Genomic DNA, 25,066 nt, shown 5'->3' with positions numbered 1-25,066 from the left:
GAGTTTGTGGAAGACACTGAGGTAGACTAGAAAACAAGTGTGCATTACATCTCCCCATTATATCATCTATAACTGAGTTTACTTCTCGCTTTCCTATCCATCACTATGATTTCCTCCATTTTTAAAATTCATTGATGGGATGTGGGCATCACTGGCTGGGCCAGAATTTATTGCCCATCCCTAATCGTCCTGCATTTCGGAGGGCTTTTGAGAGTCAACCACACTGTTGTGAATCACATGTAGGCCAGACCAGGTAAGGGTGGCAAATTTCCTTCCCTAAAGGGAATGAGTGAACCGGATGGGTTTTTCCAACAATGGTTCCATGGTCATTATTATGCTCTTTTTTCAATTCCAGATTTTTCAAATTTCACCATCAGCCATGGTGGTATTTAACCTGGGACTCCAGATCTTGCCTGGGCTCTCTGGATTACTAATCCAATTATGATGTGGAAATGCCAGTTTTGTACTGGGGTAAACACAGTAAGGAGTCTAACAACACCAGGTTAAAGTCCAACAGGTTTATTTGGTAGCAAATGCCACTGGCTTTCGGAGCGCTGCTCCTTTGTCAGATGGAGTGGAAATCTAGATGGAGTACTAATCCAATGACAGTGCCACTGCACCACCACCCCTTTCTACGAGCACTGCTCCCTCACAGTGCCAGGGACCTGGGTTCAATTCCAGCCTTGGGTGACTGTGTAGAGTTTGCACATTCTCCCCGTGTCAGCGTGGGTTTCCTCTGGGTATTCCAGTTTCCTTCCACATCCCAAAGATGTGTGGGTTAGGTGGATTGGTCATGGTAAACGTGTGGGGTTATGAGGAGAGGGCCTGGGTAATGTACTCTATCAGAGAGTTGGTGCAGTCTCGATGGACCAAATGGCCTTCTTCTGCACTGCAGGGAATCTATGATTCTACTTCTGTGCTACCTCTTCATTCATTTTATATTGATTCCGACTCCATCTCCTGCCATTCACTGCCCTTCCATCCATTTCCCATCAATTATAGTGTTTGTCCATCTATTGCCTATGCTATCTTTTTTGATTTATTATTGTCACATGTATTGGGATACAGTGAAAAGTATTGTTTCTTGCACACTTTACAGACAAAACATATCATTCATAGATTAGGAAAAGAGTGCAGAATTTGGTGTTACAGTCATAGCTAGGGTGTAAAGAAAGATCAACTTAATATGAAGTAGGTCCATCTAACTCTTACCATTGATTCAGCCCCCATTCACCACTGTGTCTCCTCCTTTATTTCATGTCAGCTACGACTCTCACCAACTTTTACAAATGCACCAAAGAAAGCATTCTTTCTGGTTGTATCACAGCTTGGTATGGCTGCTGCTCTGCCCAAGACCACAAGGAATTACAAAGGATCGTGAATGTAGCCCAATCGATCATGCAAACCAGCCTCCCATCCATTGACTCTGTCTGCACTTCCCGCTGCCTTGGCAAAGCAGCCAGTATAATTAAGGACCCCACGCACACCGGACATTCTCTCTTCCACCTTCTTCCTTCGGGAAATAGCTACAAAAGTTTGAGGTCACGTACCAACCGACTCAAGAACAGCTTCTTCCCTGCTGCTGTCAGACTTATGAATGGACTTATCTCGCATTAAGTTAATCTTTCTCCACACCCTAGCTATGACTGCAACACTACATTCTGCACTCTCTCGTTTCCTTCTCTATGAACGGTATGCTTTGTCTGTATAGCGCGCAAGAAACAATACTTTTCACTGTATGTTAATACATGTAACAATAAAAATCAAGTCAAAGAATCAAATTAAAATAATTGCAATCTCCAGGGAAGCGAGCTGCCACTGAAACAAACGCTGATCAGGTGATCAATTTATTTGTGTGACTGAGAGGCTGACCTGCTAAAGTCTGTGCACTTCTGACCTCCAGTTCAAAGGTCGTGGTAGTCTAATCATTTTTAAACTTCAAATTAGCTGCTTCAACCAACAAAAACAAACTGTTATGTTGCAAATTACAGAATGAAGTGTTTTATTTGTAGTTTTAAAAAAACTTATGAGATTGACTGCCCAATAGCAATGCAGCTGGGTGTCACATGGGGTTAGTGAGCAGGAGGCATGATTCAGGCTGGAGTTAATGGTGAGAAGTAGCAGCTTTATTCATGACCTTTCTCAGGTTTAATAACTTGTTGCAGCGTAGTTGATGCTGTGTAATAGAGGCCTGTGATTTAAAACTTGTTAAAATATTGGGGAAGGGGTGGTGTGAGAGACAGGAATGGCAGTTTATGTCAGGAGAGGCTGGGGTTATAAGTAAATTATGTTTGAGTCCAGATGATTCTTTGTCAAAGCTAAAAAAACATAGAAAGTGGAAGGTATCTATACTGGAGGGTGGGGAAAGACTTAAAAGTGATAATGGCTGCCCATAGAGAGAACAGAAGGTGTGAATGGCCAAATAGAGAAGGTGGTGTTCTGTAGTTTGATACAGTGAGGAGCATTATGTGATGTCTACTCTGTGTCTGTAGCTGTGTGTGCTTGACTGTGGGTGCAAAAAAAAGGGAAACAATTTTCTTATTAAAACAAGACATTCTAATCTGTTTGCTGACCCTTTATTTATTTGTGATGAGGGAGGCAGGCTCCCTCATATGTTCAGGAGCTGCTGAGGGGATCGGACTGGCCAATTTCCCTCCTGAGGTGGGGTTAGGTAACCAGCCTTCTGAGCTGGGAGTGTTCCAGACAGTCTCTTGTTCACTGCAATCACTTTTAAAACCAGGCACGCTTTGGTATGGTTTTGTGTTATTTTCTTAGGGGTGGGGTGCAGGAGAACCTTCTAGATCTTCCTTCCACTGACCAATTCATGCACTTGAGATGATATGATATGGGTGTAGAATTCCAAACCAAAAAAAGGTACAAAAACTCAGCATGTTAGGCATCTGCAGGGGAAAACCAGAGTTAATGTTTCGGGTCAAAGACCTTTCATTAAAGTTTTCCAGCTTTTTATTCTTGTTTTAGATCTCCAGCTTCCACAATATTTTTATTTTGCATGATTTGGGTGGAGATTGTGATTGCTGTTGTGTAGTAACACCTCCAAACTGACTAAATGCATTGGAAAAACGCTTAAATATCAAGTTACAAGATTAATGACAATTGGGCTTGGAGATGTTGCAGCTATGCTGTCACTGAGAAGAGTATTGACTTGTGGTCTGGTTTGAATGATCCTGCAATCATTTATAATCTGCACTTGAGCTGAAAGCAGCACTTTAGCAATGTTGTGGCCAATAACGACAGCCCCAGCTCTCCCTGAATCTGAGACTGGTCTGTCCAGAGTTGGTGGGTATGGATTAACGCCATCTTTTCAGTTGGGTCTGGGTTGAGAGGTATTGGCTCCTCTCTTTGCTGATTTGTAAAGACTTGAAGTGAAATATATTTGACTCACCGGGCAGCGAGTGGTGTCTGTAAACTGCCCCACAGTTCAGTGCTCTGTGAATTATCAGTCTGACTCGGTGTGAGACGGCAATGTCAGGAGAGGCTGGGGTTATGTAGTTTACAATGAGGAGCATTATCTGGTGTCTAATTTGTGCCTGTAGCTGGGTGTGCTGGATGCTGACGGTGGGTGCAAAAATTGGGAAACTATATTTTGTTCATGTGCTGAAGTTTGTACTTAAAACAAGAGGTTCTAATCTTGAGTTTTTACCAATATCACTTACAAACTGAAAACCCACCAATGCCGTCCTTACTTTATGAAAACACACTCGCTAATGAATTGAAAGGTTGTCTGTTTAAACCCTGTTACAGAATTTGAGCTCAGTAAGTCAGCGGTGGGCCACCTGTGGTCCATCTGGGTTCTGAGTGCGGCCCACGAGACATTTTGACCATTGCCCACTTGCACAAGTTTGCGACATTCCGGTGATTTCCGTCTGTGTAGTTTTGTTATCCTCCCAGTAAGACTGAAGTGATACGCACGTAAAGCAAGGGCAAGTTAATCATAGAATCCCTACAGTGCAGAAGGAGGCCATTCGACCCATCGAGCCTGTACCGACGACAATCCCACCTAGCCCCTATCCCCGCAACCCCAAGTATTTAGCCTGTTAACCCACCTGACACTAAGTGGCAATTTTTAGCATAGCCCATCCACCTAACCCGCACATCTTTGGAGTGTGCAAGGAAACCGGAGCAGCTGAAGGAAACCCACGCAGACACAGGGAGAACGTGCAAACTCCACACAGATAGTGACCCAAGCCAGGAATCGAACCTGGGTCCCTGGCGTTGTGAGGCAGCAGTGTTAACCACTGTGCCACCGTGCCATTAAATGAGGTGTGTGTGCTGATTGCTCACAACACTGACCTCAGAGCCGCGTGCTCCCTCTGCATCCAATCGAGTAAAATATTTCTTTTGTTTTTACCATTTTGAAGTTGATAGTTTGATTAAGAACTAAATGATTAAGCATTTTCTATAACTCATTCTGAAATATTTGGCGTGTATCAAATGTATTTAATCTTTGAGGTCGGTTGGTGAACTGAGATGAAGGAGACCGACTTGCTAAATTGCCCATCACTGGTCAAAGTGCAGTAGTGTGAGCACTGCACTGTGAAAGGGACCAGTTTTGTATTAAACAAAGGCCCTCTCTCTGTCCAGATGGATAGAAAAGGTCCCACAGCACTAAGGAAGGAAGAACAGAATTTGCCTCTATTTGTGTAACATTTGAAATGCAGTACTTTAGTGAAGTGCTTGGCAGTGTACCATGGACATGAAGGATAATTTATTAGATTCTGTTTCTTCAGAATAAATGAGCTTGAAGTGGTAAATCCGGAATGTAACTCCATCTAACTAAGGGCGGCACGGTGGCACAGTGGTTAGCACTGCTGCCTCACAGCGCCAGGGACCCGGGTTCAATTCTGGCTTTGGGTCACCGTCTGTGTGGAGTTTGCACATACTCCCCGTGTCTGCGTGCATTTCCTCTGGATGCTCCGATTTTCTCCTACAGTCCAAAGATGTGTGGGTTAGGTTGGTTGGCCATGCTAAATTGACCCTTAGTGTCAGGGGATTAGCAGGGTAAATATGTGGGGTTACGGGAATAGGCCTGGGTGGGATTGTAGTTGTTGCAGACCCAATGGGCCAAATGGCCTCCTTCTGCACTTTAGGGATTATATGATTTCCCAAGCCTCTCACCCCCCTCCTCCTTTCATGGCTGTAGACATCTGGTTGAGTTCCCTCTGGGGCCAACCTGAAAAGGTAACAAGTTGCTGTGGAGTTTAGAAAGCACCAGACTGTACAGACCCCTTCCTCTTGTCCCTCTTTCTGCACCACTTACCCTGTGAACAGAAGACCTACTTTTAGCTGGTACCTGAACCCACAATCCTCCAAGTCTACTAATCCTGACCCTGCAATGGAAAAATGTACATCCGTGGCTATTAGTTTTTAAGGGGATTAGACATGACTGTGATTGTTTCAACAGTTGAATAGCTTGCCTGTGTTAACACTCTAGGCTTTGTAGGGGAGAGAGGTGCTGATTTTGGCTGAATTGCTCTGAAATACGAGTGGAATCGGGTGAAACATAATGGACTGAAATCTGAACCATGTGGAGTGACTGAGGCCAAGAGGAATTGTTTACATCATTCCTCATCAATCTAATATACTGAGGCAAATAGTTTCAGCGCATACTAACTGTGGGTAGCTTAGTGTGCACTGGAGGCTGAGATCAGGAGCTGTGAAAGAGGCACTTTAAACCTCCACTCCATCATAGGAAAACGTCACTGTTCAGGAAATGATTGTGAGCTGGTCCTCCAGAGAATGAGGCAAGTTTCTGTGCTCAATTGGTAATGTCTATCTCATTCCCTAATAACTAATGTGAAGGATCAATTTGGGAGGAGGCAGTCGGGCCTGGTGGGGTAATGGGAAGGGAGGGAGAGTGGAGCTGGAGAATGTTGGGGTAATTGGGGACATGGCTGGAGGTGTTGGGTACTTGAGGGGTAATCGACATCCTGGGAGTTACCATTGATCAGAAACTGAACTGGACTGACTATATAAATACTGTGGTTAGAAGAGCAGATCAAAGGCTAGGAATCCTGTGGCAGTGACTCCCCAAAGTCTGTCCACAATCTACAAGGCACAAGTCAGGAGTGTGATGGAATACTCCCCACTTGCCTGGATGGGTGCAGCTCCAACAATACTCTAGAAGCTCGACACCATCCAGGACAAAGCAGCCCGCTTGATTGAGACTATCCACAAACACACACTCCCTCCACCACCAATGAACAATGGCAGCAGTGTGTACTATCTACAAGATGCACTGCAGCAACTCACCAAGGTTCCTTAGGCAGCATCTTCCAAATCCCCGACCACTACCATCTAGAAGGACAAGGGCAGCAGATACCTGGGAACACCACCACCTGCACGTTCTCCTCCAAGTCACTCACCATTCTACCTTGGAAATATATCGCTGTTCCTTCACTGTTGCTGGGTGAAAATCCTGGCATTCCCTCCCTATTAGCACTGTGGGTGCACTTACACCACATGGACTGCCGCAGTTCATGAAGGAGCTCATCACCACCCTCTGAAAGGCAATTATGGATGGGCAATAAACACTGGCCTAGATAGCGAAGCCCGTAAAATGAATTTTTAAAAATTGGTGGGGTGGGATCTTTTTTGAGAGGGGGGCACTGGGGGAAAAGTGTGCAAGGTTGAACAGGCATGGGAGGGGGAGGGGTGTCGGGAGAGGATAGTGTCTCTGAAGCAGTTGCAGAGTTGATGAGTTGACAGGTTTTCAATAAACGGATTAATTATAAAATTAGTATTTAGAGATGAAACAGGTGAAGTAAATTTCAAACCTTGGCATGCAACAGGAGGTGTGATTGTATTTAATCAGTCTTTATTAAAAGTCAAACAGACCATTTAGGGGTGATGATGAAAGCCACACTCGTGAGCTAATGTCTATAATGGAAGGATCCCACCCATTGATTGCTTTTGTCTGGGAGGGGGAAGTGAGAAGTTGAGGTGAGTCTGAAAGGAGAGAGAGCCACTTGCCTCAATCCAGTGCGTTGTTAGATTGTTGGTACCACAGTGACTGAAGCTTGCTGGCTACTCTCGTGTAATTATCCTTTGAGTCAGCAGCTATGCTTGAAGCTGGTCTCTCATCGCTACATAATGGGCTTGTTAGCAAAGCTGACGCTGCTGGGGTGGGTGGTGGGGATGTTTGTGTACAAACCTTGTATTGTGACAGGACAGATTAGCAAAGCAGTTAATGTAGTATCTTCAGTATTGTGCTTCTGTCCGAGTTGTATTGGGTCTGGGGCTTTATAAATCAAAGCACAGATTCTGGGATGGGAGGGTGAGGTAACAGGGAAACAAAGGAAGCTAAACCTATTTGGTAGGGGGGACTTCTAATAAGGGAGTTTCAGCCCACGAGGGGCGAATGGAAATTTGAGGTGACGGATTGAGGAAATGGCCATGAGGGTAAAATGAGTACTTTCTCAATGGGGGAGTGAGCTAGATTATAAAGCTGTCCCGTGGAAGCTGGGGTGAGATTGGTGCTATTTCACTTGGCTCTTCTGTGTATTTTAGGCAGTTCAAGGTCTTTCCATCAGTGCCATTCTGCTGATTGGGATTTCTTTCCAGCGATTAACTCAGTGTCCGTTCAGGGCAATAGTGGCAATAGGGCAATAACCTGGTGTTGTTAAACTTCTTACTGTGTTTACCCCAGTCCAACGCCAGCATCTCCACATCAGGGCAATAGTCAACAGACACAGTGAGGTCAGATCACCTCAGTATGAGGAGTGACGGAGAAAGATTTCAGCAGAGGTATAAATCTACAAACAACACCTGCAACATAGAAAGCTTTGACTAGTTAACTTGACATGAAAGCAAAATTTTCTGCAGTGTACTTTATTATATTACTTGTATCATGAATGGTTTAAAAAAATGGAGGCCTTTTGATCTAAGAATTTATTTTTGTTCATGTGTCTTACGTAACGTAAGCAGTTTGGCCCAGATGTTCGGATCGCTGGATAGTCAGAGACTGGCTGTATCCTGGAAGATGTGCTACGGGACCCCTCGGAGGTCCCAACGCACTGACTCTGGGAATTGGCTAAAAGGTTTGAATTTCCGATGGGAAAATCCCCTGTTTCCCAGCGCACTCAAAAAAATCTCTAACTCTTGCATTAAGAGTTGAAAACTTTGAGTAGTTCCAACTTACCTAGATATTACCCAGCAAATATTAGGCACTAAAATCTGAGTTTAACTCATGGGTAACTATACAACTGACTCCCCTACACTCCCCCCACCATCATTCACACTTTCCCTACAGTCCAGCGCTACGAGGAAGCACTTCCATTTCAGGAACTCTCTGCATTCCTGGAGAGTTCCAGGCCTCCTGGCCTGAAATGTGGAGCTCTGGTGTGGCAGGGAACAGTAGGAGCTAAGTGCCAATCTGATGGTGAGTGCCGCTCCCTGGAAGATTAGGGTCTTATTTTAATTCCTTTGATGCCTTATCTGACAAATGTACATTGGGTTTATCCAGGCAAGAGAATACACATGGTGGCAGGAAGGGAAACACTATGTCGAGGACATGGGTTGTGTTGCAATCCCCGCGCCATGCCATTGTTTAACCAGATATTGAGCTGTCACAACCATCGGAAAGACGGTGACCTCTTCAGGGATAAGTAGAGAGAGCCAAGTAAAATATCCAATGTGCATCTGAAAGCTTTGTATAACCTGGTCTGCTGTTCAGCTGTGTCTCGTATGGGGGGGAAAAAAACCTGAATAAACAAACCCTGGGATCAGTTGGATAGGGGCATTTCTGTAGATCAAATATTATAAAACTCCTGTGCATGTGGAGAGGTCAGTTAGATAACCCAGTGTAATTCCATTTCCCTTTTCATACTTGAAGCGAGAGGCATGTGGTGTGTCAGGGCCCAGTGTCTAAAGCTGCATCCCACTGTATAGACTTGAAAGCTTTCTGCTGTATAGAGAGGAGTTAGTACAGCATCTAACTCTGCTGTACTTTCTACTGCATTTCTATTAGGAAGTAAGAGAATATCAATCAGTTAAATAGCATTGTAGTGTCAGTCAGGATGTCAGCACGGACTGGTATAGATGGAGATGGCCTTTAACACTCACCTTATCCCCTCGGAATACTAACTCCAGCAACTTCTCCATACATTATCCAGCATGGCAAAGTGGTGTCAGTAATAGCAACATGGAATGCGGAGTTTGGTACGATCAAGAGGAGTAATGGGAACCCTTGTGTACCTGGTTTTAGTTTGGTATAACCAAGAGGGGGGAAAGTGTGGCCCAGAGATTTCTTGCAACAATTGACTTGAGCTTTCTTCCACACCCCCTTCATAGTTCTGTATCTCTGAAAATTATTTATCGCTGACATTAAAAAGGACTTGGACATATTGGTGGGTTGGGCAGACAAGTGGCAGATGAAGTTTAATGCCAAGAAGTGTGAGGTGATTCATTTTGGCAGGAAGAATGTGGAGAGACAGTATAAACTCTAAAGGTGGTGCAGGAACCCTTTAATAAGTCATTGAAGATGGCAGGGCATGTTGAGAGAGCGGTTAATAAAACGTATGGCATCCTAGATTTTGTTAATAGGTCGTTGAGTACAAAAGTAAGAAGGTCATGTTGAACTTGTAAAAGACACTAGTTAGGCCTCATCTGGAATATTGCATCCAGTTCTGGGCATCATGCTTGAGAAAGGATGTGAAGGTATTGGAGAGAGTATAGAGGAGATTCACAAGAATGATCCCAGGGATTAAGAGCTGTAATGATGGGAATAGATTGGAGAGATTGAGACTGTTTTCCTTGGCGGAAAGAAGGCTGAAAGGATACTTGTTAGAGGTATTCAAGAACCTGATGGGAATGGACAGGTAAGTCATGAGAAATTGTTCCCACTCGAGAGCATCAAGAACTAGAGGGCACAGATTCAAAATAATTGGCAAAAGGAGTAAAAGTGAAGTGAAGAAAGATTTTTTTTTCACCCAGGGGTGGTTGGAGTCTGGAACAAACTTCCTGAGAGGGTAGTGGAGGCAGGTTAGGACGAGGTAATCAAAAGGGAATTGGATTCTATCTGAAAAGGGAGAATGTGCAAGGTTATGGGAATAGAGGCAGGGGAGTGGGACTGGGTAGAATGTTCCTTCAGACACCCAGTGTAGACTCGATGGGCCGAGTGGCCACCTCCTGCACTATAAAGATTCTGTGATTATTGAGATTTCCAATATCTGAATAGAAAACAAGAACATCTCCAACTGAGAAATCAGAAGAAACAGTAAATAGACAAGGTAAGCAAGAGGTTAATGCCTCAGGTTCTGGCCAACTTTGGATGTATTCTTGGAGATTTCATCAAATGATATCTTGCCTCTAACTGTTCTTCCCTTTCAAACAGCCATTCCCTGCATCTCCAATAAGTGTGGAAAGAATTTTGTTTTTGTCTTGCAAAGCTTACAGCAAGTTCAGTTGTTGGAGCGAGTCTGGAGGTTTGGTGACCCTAGTTCTGGGGATGAGCGCCAGGAAGTTAATTATTTGCCTATTAATGGCAGCCAGAAATCATATGAAATGTTAACCTATTGATGACTGAGACTGTACTGTTGCCAATAAATGGGGTGCGTCCGTCTTGTTTCGCAGCAGATACTGGGAGACTGCTTCCGATTGACATATTTTTAAATCCGTATTCCTGTTCTGGCCCTGTTTCTAATCCAGTTTGGATCTTTTGGAGGAGGAGGGGGGTGGGAGAGAGAATGGTGACCGTATTTGCCAGTATGACAGAGAGTGCCCACTGGAAGGAATATTCACGGGTGATAAAGATTGGCAAAACAGTTACCAGCTGCAAAGGCTCAGTGCCCCCCCCACCCCCTCACTTGCCAGGCTAATATCACTTAATGAGGAGAACCAGTTACTGTACAATTTGTGGTACATTTCTAAAGGAGATTGAGGTAATCACATTTTCTTGGTTGATGAGGAAGAATATCGTAATCCTACAGGAAAGAAATGCTGATCCGCCTGCTCATTGTTCAGCACCAACAAATGATGCCAAGTAATATCACTTAATTAGGAGGCATTGTCAGTCTGGAAGCTTCTTTACTGCGCTTCAGTGAAAGGTTTCCAGCTAATCTCCCCGTGTGGATTGAAATGCAAATGCAGGATTTTGGAAAAGGTCATTTTTTGGAAGGATTCCCTGAGAAAGTCTTCAGTGTAGAATCCCACTATTGTCTGCTTCACGAGGAGTGATTGGCTGTGACAAATCTGAGCAGAGGTAAGCTGCACATCTCTGGGGCCGGGATAATGGAGCTCATTTAGAAATACTCTTGCCTTTATAGTCAAATGACGTGAGAGCAGCTTAAAAGCCATTGGAAGATCTTGGCAGCAAGAAACTCCAATATATACAGGACAGTCGACCAGTAAAAGCAGGCCATTGTTAATATTGGGTGTGCGCATGCATGTGGCTACTGCTTATCAAGGTGAGAGATGACCTGTTACAAAGTGAAACGGTAGTCCACTTCACTGCCAGCCTCAGCACCAGGAACGTCTGATTGTGTACGGCGATCAGATATAAAGCAGGAGAGTTGTAACCAGCTTAGTGACAGTCTCCCTGTTCATGATGTCCATGCATCACCTGATAATGTATCTCCAGCTTTTGTGTAGCAGTGAGCAGGGTCCTCGATGCGGCCCCCACATTGTGCAATTTCTTCCTCCAGTTTATTTATTACTGTCACAAATAGGCTTACATTATCGCTGCAATGAAGTTACTGTGAAAATCTCCTAGTATGTTCGGGTACACTGAGGGAAAATTTAGCACGGCCAATATACCTAACCAGCACATCTTTCGAACTCTGGGAAGAAACCCTCGCAGACACAGGGAGAACATGCAAACTCCACACACAGACAGTGACTCAAGCCAGGAATTGAACCTGGGTTCTTTCCTATGCAGTTGAGAACAAGAGGACTGGTAGTCCATTCAGCCCCTGGTCTGCCCTACCATTCGATTAGATCACTGATGCTGACCCATACCTCATCTCCACTGCCTGTCCATCACCCGTATCCCGGATGAACTTTATCAAACAGAAATCTATACATCTTGACCTGGAGAACTCCGATTTGCAGTTTAATGCCCCATTCTCTGCTGGTTTGTGCATATCGACACAGACATCAAGTTTCTACAAAGATGCAAGAAAGCAGACACACCGCAAACTTGCTAGATAATTGCAGGGAAGTCTGGCCCTGTGCCACACAGATTCTAGTCTCATCCGTGATTCAGTGACACAGTTGTTGCAGTACCATAACTGACCACGGTATCCTTCAATTACAAACAGGAAATTGCTTCTGCTCGCAATCCATTGGCTGTCACTGGAAGGTGCATGTGGGCTCTGGGTGAGGACAGAAGCCCAGATGTGAAATTCCTATTTCTATTCCTTCCCCCACCACCCACAGCCTCTTCTTATGCTCATCTACGATGGCGCGCACAATGGCTGCAATGCCAGAGGGTGATAGCCACCTACTGTGCCAAAGACCAGGCGAACAATGGTAATTACAGTGAAGAAGACATTAACTTCTTTTGTCTGGTATTGTATCTGTGTCCATAAATTGATCAAATATCGAAATGAGAATTGATCACACTGCAACCTCCTTAACCTGACATATCTCCTCTGTCTCGCCTTTTGGAAACAGCCTATTCATATATTCGGAAACGTGGGTTCGGTGACTGAGTCATTAGTGAGTGATCAATGAGACTAGCCTCTGAGCCACAAGGTCTCTGGATTACTGGCAAGCACTGAATAACTAAACTGTTTTGAAGCAAAACCTTCTTTGAAAAGGAATTGATTGCATTGCAAATAAATGGTACACAAAAGCCATAGCTAATGACCTTTATTCTGTTCTCTTGGGTTCTGGGAATTTTTAAATGTTGCTGTGAATCCCTTGATGCCTCCTGCAATGCTGTTCTGATGTTGTTTCCTGTGAGTCGTGTAAGAGCAGCCAGTTAGTAGCTCTCCTTAAATTGTTTGCTATTGGCAGGGTGCCAGGAGAGATGCCCAGATGACCTGTGATCTATGCCAACCAGTGCCTGGGTATGCCACTGTAGCACCACACAATAGTAAAATCAGAAACATCTGTTCAGCTCACCAAGTGTACACTGGTTTTTTCAAAGGGCAATCCACATAGTTCCATTCTTTGACTCTTCCCCACGTTTTATTTTTTCTTCTTGCAGTATTTATCCAATTCCCTTATCAAAGCGACCTATTGAATCTGTTCCTATGGGCCAACTGAAGAACAATTTGGACAAATTTCCACATTTTGCCATGTTGAAGAGTGGCTCTGAGGAGTGGACATCATGTGCGGGTTAGGTAGATTGGCCATGCTAAAAAATTGCCCCTTAGTGCCCTGAGATGTGTAGGTCAGAGGGATTAGTGGGTAAAATATGTAGGGATATGGGGGTAGGGCCTGGGTGGGATTGTGGTCGGTGCAGACTCGATGGGCTGAATGGCCTCTTTCTGTACTGTAGGGCTCCTATGATTTCTATGACTTGGTCCACTCCTTTCTGTTGATGGTGTGCTGTCAGCAACGGGCAAACTGCTCTCTTGACCTCATCGGCATCCTGCACTGTGCGAGAACGTTCTTGGGCTTTCTGTCTTTCTCGAGTCCAAAGCTAAACAGAGCTGCCCTTCAACATCCATTGTAAACTTGGCCTATGGAGCCAGATCACCAGGCACAGAAGCATCTCTCCGATGATTGTTGTGGGGTTACCTCTTTCGTGGGTTCATTGCTCTGTTACGTGAAGGACAAGTGGAAGTCCTACCTCAATGCCTGTTCATTCTGTAACCCAGAGAACTCTCCATCCATTTGCTATTGCTGGTGAATGGTGCTGTATAGCTACAACCACAACACTGATTATGTACCCCTACTCTTTGAGCTAATGGAGCGAAGGGCCACCATCATTGCTTTTGCTCTCTCCTTGCCACAGCCAGAAGCACTGGAACAACTCTTAAAACTGATTTTTTTAAAAAATCTCCTAATACAGTTTCTTTTGGTCAGAATTCCCAACACTTCCTTGTTCAAAGTCGAGAGTGAACCATTGCCTGCATCTCACTGAAGGGGAAGTAGGACCCGGGCTTGTGATTCCAGACCAAGCTAGAGTCCCAGGCTAGCCACGTGGACTCCCACCAACTATAGCAAAGTCTGCAAGACATAAAAGACTACAAATGAAGGCAGGTAAAATCGCCGGCACCAACGCACCCCTCCCTGATGAGCTCAATGCATTCTATGCCCATTTTGAGCAAGAGGTCAGCGAGAGCACGGTAGCACAGTGATTAGCACTGCTGCTTCACAGCTCCAGGGTCCCGGGTTCGATTCCCGGCTCGGGTCACTGTCTGTGTGGAATTTGCACATTCTCCTCGTGTCTGCGTCGGTTTCCTCCGGGTGCTCTGGTTTCCTCCCACAGTCCAAAGATGTGCGGGTTAGGTTGATTGGCCATGCAAAAATTTGCCCTTGGTGTCCTGAGATGCATAGGTTAGAGGGATTAGTGGGTAAATATGTAGGGATATGGGGGGTAGGGCCTGGGTGGGATTGTGGTCGGTGCAGACCCGATGGGCCGAATGGCCTCTTTCTGTACTTTAGGGTTTTTTTTAAAAAAAGAGCATGCCCTCCATCCCGGAGGCCTCGGCCGAACCTGTATCTGAGGTCACCATTGTAGGTGTCAGAGCAGCCTTCTCGAAGGTCAACTCACGGAAAGTGACTGGCCCGGATGGGATACCCGGACGAGCACTCAGATCCTGTGCGGATCAGCTGGCGGGAGTATTCGCAGACATCTTCAACCTTCTTTACAACAATCTGAGGTCCCCATCTGCTTCAAGAAGACGACCATCATCCCAGTACCAAAGAAAAGCCAGGCAACGTGCCTTAATGACTAATGACGTCCAATGGCTCTGACATCCATTGTTATGAAGTGCTTCGAAAGGCTAGTCGTGACATGAATCAGTTCCAGCCTCCTGGATCCACTACAGTTCGCCTACCGCAGCAACAGGTCTACAGCAGACGCCATCTCCCTGGCCCTGCACTTTTGTCAGTCTCCTATTTATTGACTACAGCTCAATCTTCAACACCATTATTCCCACAAACCTCATCTCCAACTCTGTGGCTAGGGGCCCAGCTCCTCCCAGACCAACTGGAGCCCAGACTTCCTAACCCACAGACTGCAATCAGTAAGGATAGGCAACAACATTTCCACGATCATCCTCAACACTGGTGCTCCACAAGGCTGTGACCTCAGCCCCCTACTATACTCCTTATACATCTATGACTGTGCGGCCAAATTCCACTCCAACTCAATCTTACAAGTTTGCTGATGACACCACTGTAGTGGGTCAGATCTCTCTCAATGCCGAGACAGAGTACAGGAAAGGATACAGAATCTGGTGAACCGGTGTGATGACAATTTCTCCCTCAATGTCAACAAAATGAAGGAGATAGTCATTGACTCCAGAAATCGTAATGGAGGGCATGCCCCTGTCTACATCAATGGGGACGAAGTAGAAATGGTTGAGAGCTTCAAGTTTCTAGGTGTCCAGATCACTAACAACCTGTCCTGATCCCCCCCCCTATGCCGTTATGAAATCCCACCAATGTCTCTACTTTCTCAGGAGGCTAAGGAAATTTGGCATGTCCGTTACGCCTCTCTCCAACTTTTACAGATGCACCATAGAAAGCATTCTTCCTGGTTGTATCAAAGTAAAGTTTATTTATTAGTCACAAATAGGCTTACATTAACACTGCAATGGAAGTTACTCTGAAAATCCCCTAGTCGCCACACTCCGGCGCTGGTTCAGGTACACTGAGGGAGAATTTAGCATGGCCAATGCACCTCACCTGCACATCTTTCAGACTGGGAAGAAACCGGAGCACCCGGAGGAAACCCACGCAGACACGGGGAGAACTCCACACAGACAGTGACCCAAGCCGGGAATCGAACCCGGGTCCCTGGTGCTGTGAGGCAGCAGTGCTAACCACTGTGCCACCGTGCTGCTCCAACAGCTTAGTATGGCTCCTGCTCTGTCCAAGACCGCAAAAAACTACAAAGGGTTGTGATCAAAGCCCAGTCCATTGACACTGTCTATACTTCCCGCTGCCTCGGAAAAGCAGCCAGCATAATTAACCCACACATCCTGGGCATACTCTCTTCCACCACCTTCCATCGGAATAAAATACGAAAGTCTGAGGACACGTCCCAACCCACTCGAGGACCGTTTCTTCCCAACTGCCATTAGCCTTTTGAATGGACCTACCTCACATTAAGTTGATCTTTCTCTACACCCTAGCTATGACTGTAACACTACATTCTGCACGCTATCCTTTTCTTCTCTGTGTACGCTATGCTTTGTCTGTATAGCGCGCAAGAAACAATAGATTTCACTGTATACTAATACATGTGACAATAATAACTCAAATCAAATCCTCACTTTGTGGCCTCGCAGTCTGCCACCCCCTAAGGCAGTTGCAGTGCCTACCACATTGGAACCCTTTCACATCTGCTATGGTTGCTGGGAAGTTCTGTCTCCACGTATCTCTTTAATTGGACACAGAGAGAAAGAAAGGAGAAAGCACTGAGTTACAGCCAGCCAGTGTCCCACAGCAGGCTATGGCGATACAGAAGTACACTAGCAATAAGACTTCAGGGCTGTATTATAGAACTCTGTGTCGTGAGGCAGAGAATTTGTTGCAGCAAATGAGACTGCCCAGTAGAAATAGATTGTGCCCAAGAAGTAAGTCTTAAATGTAACGTGTTACCTCCTGGGACAAACTGAAGTCATCTCTTAAAAGCTCGCTGTATCCCCATGGGAACAATGTTGGCCAACCATCTCTCATATTCATTTACTTTTCAATGAAAGTTTAATGCAGAAAAAGCAATAAGAGGAAGAGCTCACATCCAGTGTCATTACCTGACAGGTCAGCAAGTGCTTTGTAATTTAGCTTTTCGATGAAGATTACTGCCAGACAAATGTCCTAAAGTGAGACATTAAAAGGTTGCTTTCAGTCAGAAACTAAGCTTCAGTAATGCAGGAACCAATATCCACAGACTAGGCCAGATTAGATTGTGATATTGAAGTACGTTTGCATGCAAAGTAGTACCATCTACACCATCTTACACACGTATATACTGGAACAAGACCGAGGTTGGGATAGATAAATGGAAAGCTATTGCAGACAAATTACATCCGGGATTAAGAGAAGGGGTGATACTAACATGTCAGGCTTTGATCTACTGGTTTTGTTATTAGAGGTGGGAATTTGAATTCAAAAGGATATAGTTTGGTTTGACGGTGTTATGTACGTTAGTTTCCCAAACTCGGGGGGGGGGGGGGGGGGGTTTATGATTTGTATGTTCCCGATTTCCCTGTAATGAAATACTTCACAGGTTAATGGGTCAAGCTGACTGTTTTAAGGGATGTTTGATAGTTGCTGACAGCATATACCTGCGCTCCAGACTGCAGCAAGGGTAACCAAGTGCTCCACTATCATTTTATTATTAGCTTGGTGCCAAATATTAATGAAATTCCCAGACTACACTTCCAAAAGCACTTTTGATTGTGAAAAAGGCGTATCTCTCTGAGAAATAATTGTAGAAGCACGAATGGGTTAAAGTAGAGGTTTTCCAGGCGGAGTGATCCAAGATGTATAGGATCATTTGGGTCAAGAAGGAATAGTAGGACCTGTCAGAGCACTGCTCCTGGTGTAACCAGATGGAGATTACATTGTCCTCCAGATGGAATCTTGAGGTGATCTGATTGAAGTTTTCACGATTAAGTGAATCACCACAGTTCATAGATTCATAGAATCTCTGCAGTGAGGAGAGGCATTGGGCCCATCGAGTATGCATCAACTCTCGGACAGAGTATCTTACCCATGCCCTCTTCCTCCACCCTATCCCTGTGACTCCACACACTATGGCTAATCCATCTAGCCGACACATCTTCGAACATGAAGGGTCAATTTAGCATGGCAAATCCACCTACCCTGCACACAGGGCGGCACGGTGGTTAGCATTGTTGCCGCACAGCGCCAGGGACCCGGGTTCAATTCCCGGCTTCAGGCACTGTCCACATAGTCCAAAGATGTGCAGGTTAGGTGGATTGGCCATGCTAAATTGCCCCCTAGTGTCAGGGGGAGTAGCTAGGGTGAATGCATGGGGTTATGGGGATAGGGCCTAAGTGCGATTATGGTCAGTGCAGACTCGATGGGCTGAATGGCCCCTTCTGCACTGTAGGATTTTAAGATTCTATCTTTGGGACTGTGGAAGGAAACCGGAGCACCCGGAGGAAACCATGCAGGCCCGGTGAGAATGTGCAGACTCCGCACAGACAGTGACCCAAGCCAGGAATCGAACCCAGGTCTCTGGCGCTGCTAACCACTGTGCTACTCTGCCGCTCATATTTGATTCTGTTCAATGCAGTGAAGGGTTTGATTACCAAAATGCACATCAGAACTTAAGAAATAGAATCAGATGAAACCCAGAAGACAACAGAGTTGCAAAATGAGTTACCAGTAAGACCACACCCATTCCATGGGCTCGAGGCAATTGGACATGTTGGAGGAGAAGGGATTGAGGGCTGTGGTTAGGATTGATCTATGAATTCTGGGCAGGCTTGTTGAACTTGATGGCTTGTTTCTGTTTATCAAAATTCTTGTGCTTTAATTTGTTGAGAGTGAATAATCAATGTCCAAGGACTCAGAGCACTGAATCTTGCCTCTGATCTGTTATTTGCAGTCCTGAGCCCAGGGTTTTCATCACATCAGCCATACTCCAGGGATATCCCATTTCTGCAGTTCCATGGGGCCTGGGACCAAGCATGAAGTCAAAGTAGGTGAATTCATACCTAATAAGATATAATTAATGTTCAAATTGTGGACCATTTATCCTCCAGACTCTCATCCACTGGAAGCTCCATACCAAGTGTCTGGGCCCTATCCATTTCAGACTCTTACAGCTAGAGATTGACTTTCGCCGCTCTGTCCGAGTTTTCAGAATGAATGGGCCGTCCGCGCGCCAGCTGGTAACTCGTCTTCACTTTGATCCTTTTTATTGTTTCAAGAGATCAGGCTAGCCCGTCAGCTACATGTGAATCCAGCTGGGACTTGGTCACTGACTAGAGTCCTGTAGAGTCAGCGGTATAACTTGGGTCTGCCACTACTGCCTTGCTGTAACCTCTAACCAATCTGTAGCCAGTGTCGAGAAGCTTCCTGCATCCTGCTCTCCTCCAGATGCAGCTTGAAATGGTCATTATTTCTGCTTTGTGCAGCGTTTTGAGGATTTGCTGTTGTTAAGTGCAGCACATAGTGTGGTGCTGGACTATTCCTAGTCCTCCTGGGGCTGGCTTCAGTGCCTTGGGGCAAAAGAAGGAAAGAATTGGTACTGGTTCCTGATCCTGGAACACCCAGCGACCCCACCCCCATTAAATAGTTGTGCACGGTCCACAGTGGTTAGCACTGCTGCCTCACAGCGCCAGGGACCCAGGTTCAATTCTGGCCTCAGGTCACTGTGTGTGTGTGTGGAGTTTGCACTTTCACCCTGTGTCTGCGTGGGTTTCCTCTGGGTGTTCCCGTTTCCGTCCAAAGATGTGTGAGTTAGGTGGATTGGCCATGCTAGATTGACCCTCGTATCAGGGAATTAGCAGGGTAAATGTGTAGGGTTGTGATCGGTGCAGATCCGATGGGCTGAATGGCCTCCTGCACTGTAGGGATTCTATGATGTTGAGTGCATATCACTTGACTGAACAAGTGGCCTATGATACCTCCATGACTATACAGTTGACATACGTTTGTGTGGGAAATATGACCACTCTGGTAACGTGCATGGGATAGCCAGTTTAGCAATGTGATTAAGCACTTTTTTTGAAGAGGTGGCAGATAACTGGGAGGCAGGGAAAAGTGGTCCCTTACAATAAGGTGTGTTTTCTCTTCCATTTTGGGAACGCTAACTAAGTCTGACTATGAATATTGGAGGTACGTGGCACTTTTAAATGATAATTAATGTCTTTCGTTTTCAGAGTCCTTTTGACTGCATGGCACAGAGAATGCAAGATGTGACTGGTGATGGGGGCGTGCTGAAGGAGATCCTTCGGCCTGGGTCAGGCAGTGTGATCCCAGCCACCGCTTCGGTTTCTGGTATGGCCAATCATGGGTGTCTGAAACGGTTGTGCAGTGCTGCCAGTCAGCATGTGGCAAGTTTCCACATGGAAACCTTGGCAGAGCCTGAAACACTTGAAAACCTTTTAACCCATTCCAGTTAGTGAATTCCTGATTCAGTCTCCCATTCCCAGAGGGGACGCTGAGGTCAGTTAGTCCAAGGGAATTGGAGGCCTGGGTTACTTGCACAGATCCAGCTGGTCTCGGTGATAAGAAATGATGCAGGGGTCCACCAACTCGGGACAGAGATTCTGAGAATGGGATTGATTGTCAATTCCAACCTTGATGGTTAAGCCATTCCCTCACTACAAAGATCTCCTGTTCCTTCCACACCGCTATCCCTCCCTGGTCATTGTCCATGTGAGAGTTTGAGGCCTGTAATGTGTGAATTTATTATGGAAGTTGGGGGGTGGGGGGAGTCTTCCTCTGTGTTTGTAGCTCTCCCGCCTCTGCCATATCCACGAGTTCCTCAGTTTGAAACGTAACTGAGTAGTATGGGCTGCCCGGCGCCTTGGCTTCCTCCAAAAGGATGAGATCTTCAAATTCCTGTTGCCCCCTCGCAATGGTCCAGACAGTAATGGAACTGTTAACATCTCCCTCCTGTACAAAGGCAGAAATGGTAGGATCCTGTGGGAGTTTGTTGGGTACTGAGGTTGTAAGTCAGGGCCAGCTAGATGGGCCAAATAGCCTTCCTGAACCGGTGTTGTCAGCCTAAGTGAGTGCAGCAGCTGGCCTGCAGTTTTGGAGGAGCAGTAACTAAACTTCAGGTGGGTTCCTGAAGACATGTGAAATTCATTGTCAATCAGGCATCCTCTTTGTTTGTGATGAAAATAGGTCTGCCGGAATTGCTGAGTATTTCCAGGTTTGCATTATCAGTGCAGCTTTATGCTTCCGTCTCTTTTATATTTGTTCAGTTGGTGAAAGCAGTGAGCCTGGTTTCCTTCCCGCTGAGTGCTGTACTACACGATCCTTACAGTCTCTGTAGTTACTCTGTCAGCCTCTGTGTAATGTACAATGTCGGATAGAGGAGGGAGAGCAGGGTTTCGTTGTGATGGCCTCTGACATTTGACATGTGACGGAACCTTTGAATCTGCGGGGTTGAAGTCTGGTGTGTAGCTGAACTTTGCTTTTATGTTCCTTCCTTGCAGTTCATTACAGTGCCTACAGTGAATATACAGACAAACCCTTTGATTCCAACATGCAGAGGGGAATGCCAAGGTTCATGAAACTGGGTCGAGGTGAGTATGGACAGCTCTGGTTGCTGTGTGACAAGTTGCCTGAGGGGGTTTTGATATCTCTGTATCTCGCCCTCTTGTAATTCTCAATGAGAGAAAGCCCAGTCTCCTGTTGTTATCTTAGTCATGATGTGGAGATGCCGGTGTTGGACTGGGGTAAACACAGTAAGAAGTCTCACAACACCAGGTTAAAGTCCAACAGGTTTATTTGGTAGCAAAAGCCACTCGCTTTCGGAGTGCTTCATCTTACCTGATGAAGGAGCAGCGCTCTGAAAGCTAGTGGCTTGTGCTACCAAATAAACCTGTTGGACTTTAACCTGGTGTTGTGAGACTTCTTACTGTGTTAACTTAGCTTCCAGAGAGCAGAGCCAGAGAAGATGTACACGAGTGAGATAGGATCTGTTCCAATCCCTGCCAGAATGCTGCCTTGGCCAGGTGTACAATCTCGCCACCGCTCCGCATGTTTAATCCCCATTTGATTTGATTTATTATTGTCACATGCATTAGTTTACAGTGAAAATTATTGTTTCTTGCGCACTATACAGACAAAGTATACCATTCAGAGAAAAAGTCAAAGTATTTATTAATCACAAATAGGCTTACATCAACACTGCAATGAAGTTACTGTGAAAATCTCCTAGTCCCCACACTCCGGCGCCTATTCGGGTACACGGAGGAAGAATTTAGCGTGGCCAATGCACCTAATTAGCACGGACTGTGGGAGGAAACTGAAGGAAGTGAGAGGGGAAATTTGGGAGCTTTAGGAAAGAGCCTTCCTAAAACTGGAAGATCGTAGAATCCCCGACAGTACAGAGGCAGCTATTCGGCCCATTGAGCCTGTACTGACCACAATCCCACCCAGGCCCTCTTCCTGTAACCCCGCACATTTACCCTGCTAATCCCCTGATACTAGGGTCAACTTAGCATGGCCAATCAACCTAACCCGCAGATCTTTCGGATTGTGGGAGGAAGCCGGAGCATCCGGAGGAAACCCACGCAGACACGGGCCTGAGGCTGGGATTGAACCTGGGTCCCTGACGCTGTGAGGCAGCAATGCTAACCATTGTGCCACCGTGCCACACTAATGCTGAGCTATATGGATTCATGAAGCTATGACTCCTCATCCATCTCGACTCTCATACGTGCTCTGCCTGTAAGTTGACCATCACTCTGGGGAATCACGACTGGAGTTGGTGAGTGACACGAGCTGTAAGAATATTCCTGTAAGTGAAGGGTGAGTGGTTTATCCTGCTGAGGATTATAACCTTGGGTGAAATGAGTAACTAACAACAGTTAAAAATGTGGAGGGGTTGCAGCCTTGCACACCTAACCTTGACTGGCAGTGATTGGAATGGTTTATGTCTCAATAGGGTAAACCCTGCAGGTGTTTGAGTCAAACCAAGGGAACAGTTCCAGGAACTGTCGTCAGTACAGTGAGATTTCAGAAAGAGCTTCAGGATGATCCCATGTACTCTTCGCAAACACTGAAGTATCAAAGCACCAGCCGGGCTCTGCTCCACAGAATTCTAAGCAAAATCACTTGCAAGTCTCTCGCTCTCCCCCTGTTTGGGCGGCACAGTAGCACAGTGGTTAGCACTGCTGCTTCACAGCTCCAGGGACCTGGGTTCAAATCCCGGCTCGGGTTGCTGTCTGTGTGGAGTTTGCACATTCTCCCTGTGTCTGCGTGGGTTTCCTCCGGTTTCCTCACACAGTCCAAAGATGTGTGGGCTAGGTTGATTGGCCACTCTAAATTGCCCCTTAGTGTCCCGGGATGCATAGGTTAGAGGGGTTAGTGGGTAAATATGTAGGGATATGTGGATAGGGCCTGGGTGGAATTGTGGTTGGTGCAGACTCGATGGGCCGAATGGCCTCTTTCTGCACTGTAGGATTCTATTATTCTATGAACAGAGAAGTCTAGCTGGCACAGTGTAATGTGTCACTGTGAGAATGGCTGTTCTGAACTCGGACTCTCCGCCACTCCACTAGCTGAAGAATTGAATTTCCTCTTGCACTGACCACGTCCCAATTCCCTCACTAAATGCCATACCAGCCGTTCTCTGGTAATAGCTTGCATTGGTGAGCCGGGGCTTTTAGACCATTTTCACACTGATCACCCTTGCAAACACACAGTGCACCATTGCCATCTAGAGGCCGCATCAGAGCATTTCAGCTCCTCCTGGTGGGATTTTGTCCATTCGAGCACAGAACTAATGCTACTGTCAGCAACGAGTGTTTGTGTGCCTGACATTTCCTTTGCTGTTAGGGACGTGCGTTGGAGATAACTGGGGTGAGGAGGCTAGCCAGGCTATCCAGACCGTAATGATCCTGCGGAAATGAAAGAGAATTTCTTTATCCTGATCAGTGGTGGCCCAGAGTGGCGACGTGAAACTGTCCAGAATCGGTCATTGTGTGAAATGTAATCTCCCCAATTTAGCAGCAAATTGGCAGCTGTCGGAGATTTCACACTGATGTACCTTACCAGGGCACGTTCGGTAGGACTGTATGTACTGAGGCAACTTTACTGCATACTGTATCCGTGCTGTACCTACCTGGGCAGTTTCCGATAGTGCTCTCTGAACTCTATAAACTCTCTGAATTGGGAGCATTTGATTTTTTGCACCTCGTCATAGACGCCTACAGCACAGAAAAAGGCCCTTCAGCCCATTGCATCTGCGCTACTCAAAAACAAACCACCAACTATTCTAATCCCACTTGACCCCATAGCCTTGTGTATGCCTTGGCATTGCAAGTTCAGATCTAAATGCCTCTTAAATGTTATGAGGGTCTCTGTCTCCACCACCCTTTCAGGCAGTGAGTTCCAGAGTCCCACCACCCTCTGGGTGAACAAGCTTTTCCTCACATCCCCTCGAACCTTCCTGCCTGAAAAGGACAGTGTTCCGTCAATGATAACCCTCAGCTCAACAGGAAAAGAGGTCTTTCACGCAGGAGGAAGGTTGTCAGGAGCTTCTGCCACACTTTGATAGCCACCTTGTTTGACGGTTGTCATGGTGAGAGATTTAGTATAGTGTCTGATGCTAGGTTGGAAAGGTGATGTGTTAGTGGGGACCGGGCTGTGAGCCAGTCGCAAGTACTGTTTTCAGAGGGTGGTGGGTGTGAAGAAGTGAGTGAATGGTGCGGGGAAAGGTACAATCTAGAGGAGCTCCAGATGGACCGAGTCTCCTGGCGATAGTGGGTGATCCCACTTGTCTGGAGAAAATAGCACAATAGTGAAAATGCCTTGCGGTTCATCTTCTGCACCCACCCTCTCACTGAAAGGTGTTGTGCCAAGTCCTGGAGCCTTGCTGTCTTTCAGATATCACGCTGCTCGGTATGGAACTGGCAATACTGACAATGAGGAAGGGAGAGTTCTCTCGGTTTCTCTTCAAGCCGCTGTATGCTTACGGGCCGATGGGCTGTCCCCCGCGGATCCCAGAAAATGCCACCGTGATGTTTGAATTGGAGATCCTGCATTTTCTGGACACACTGGAGTCTGATGAATACTTTGTGCTGTCACAGGTAGGTGCAGGAATGGTCCAGCATCCATTTTACTGTCAGTGTCTTGCCCTTGCTATTGGCTCAGGGGTATCTGAACTGCTGCTCCTGGAATGTAAGTGGGGACCAGGAATTGGCAAGCCGGCCTGTGAAGGCCAATCCAATCTGTACCTGCATTTCTTGTCCAATGGTTTATTCCATTT

At 46.1% G+C, this 25,066-nt stretch overlaps 1 protein-coding gene across 1 annotated transcript in view; it reads left to right on the top strand.

The window, feature by feature from the left end:
• The first annotated feature begins 20,003 nt into the window (after positions 1–20,003).
• The window catches only part of fkbp6 (FKBP prolyl isomerase 6), a 45,951-nt gene continuing 40,888 nt past the window's right edge, over positions 20,004–25,066 (top strand). Inside the window, exons 1-3 of the mRNA XM_078225960.1 lie at positions 20,004–20,115; positions 21,285–21,374; positions 24,685–24,887. Of these exons, the coding sequence (XP_078082086.1) occupies positions 20,013–20,115; positions 21,285–21,374; positions 24,685–24,887 (396 nt within the window). The 5' untranslated portion in view covers positions 20,004–20,012. The remainder of the gene's footprint in view (positions 20,116–21,284; positions 21,375–24,684; positions 24,888–25,066) is intronic.

The sequence above is a fragment of the Mustelus asterias genome, chromosome 12, assembly GCF_964213995.1.
Source record: "Mustelus asterias chromosome 12, sMusAst1.hap1.1, whole genome shotgun sequence".
In the NCBI taxonomy this organism is placed as follows: Eukaryota; Metazoa; Chordata; class Chondrichthyes; order Carcharhiniformes; family Triakidae; genus Mustelus; species Mustelus asterias.
This window is presented reverse-complemented; position numbering and strand designations above follow the sequence as displayed.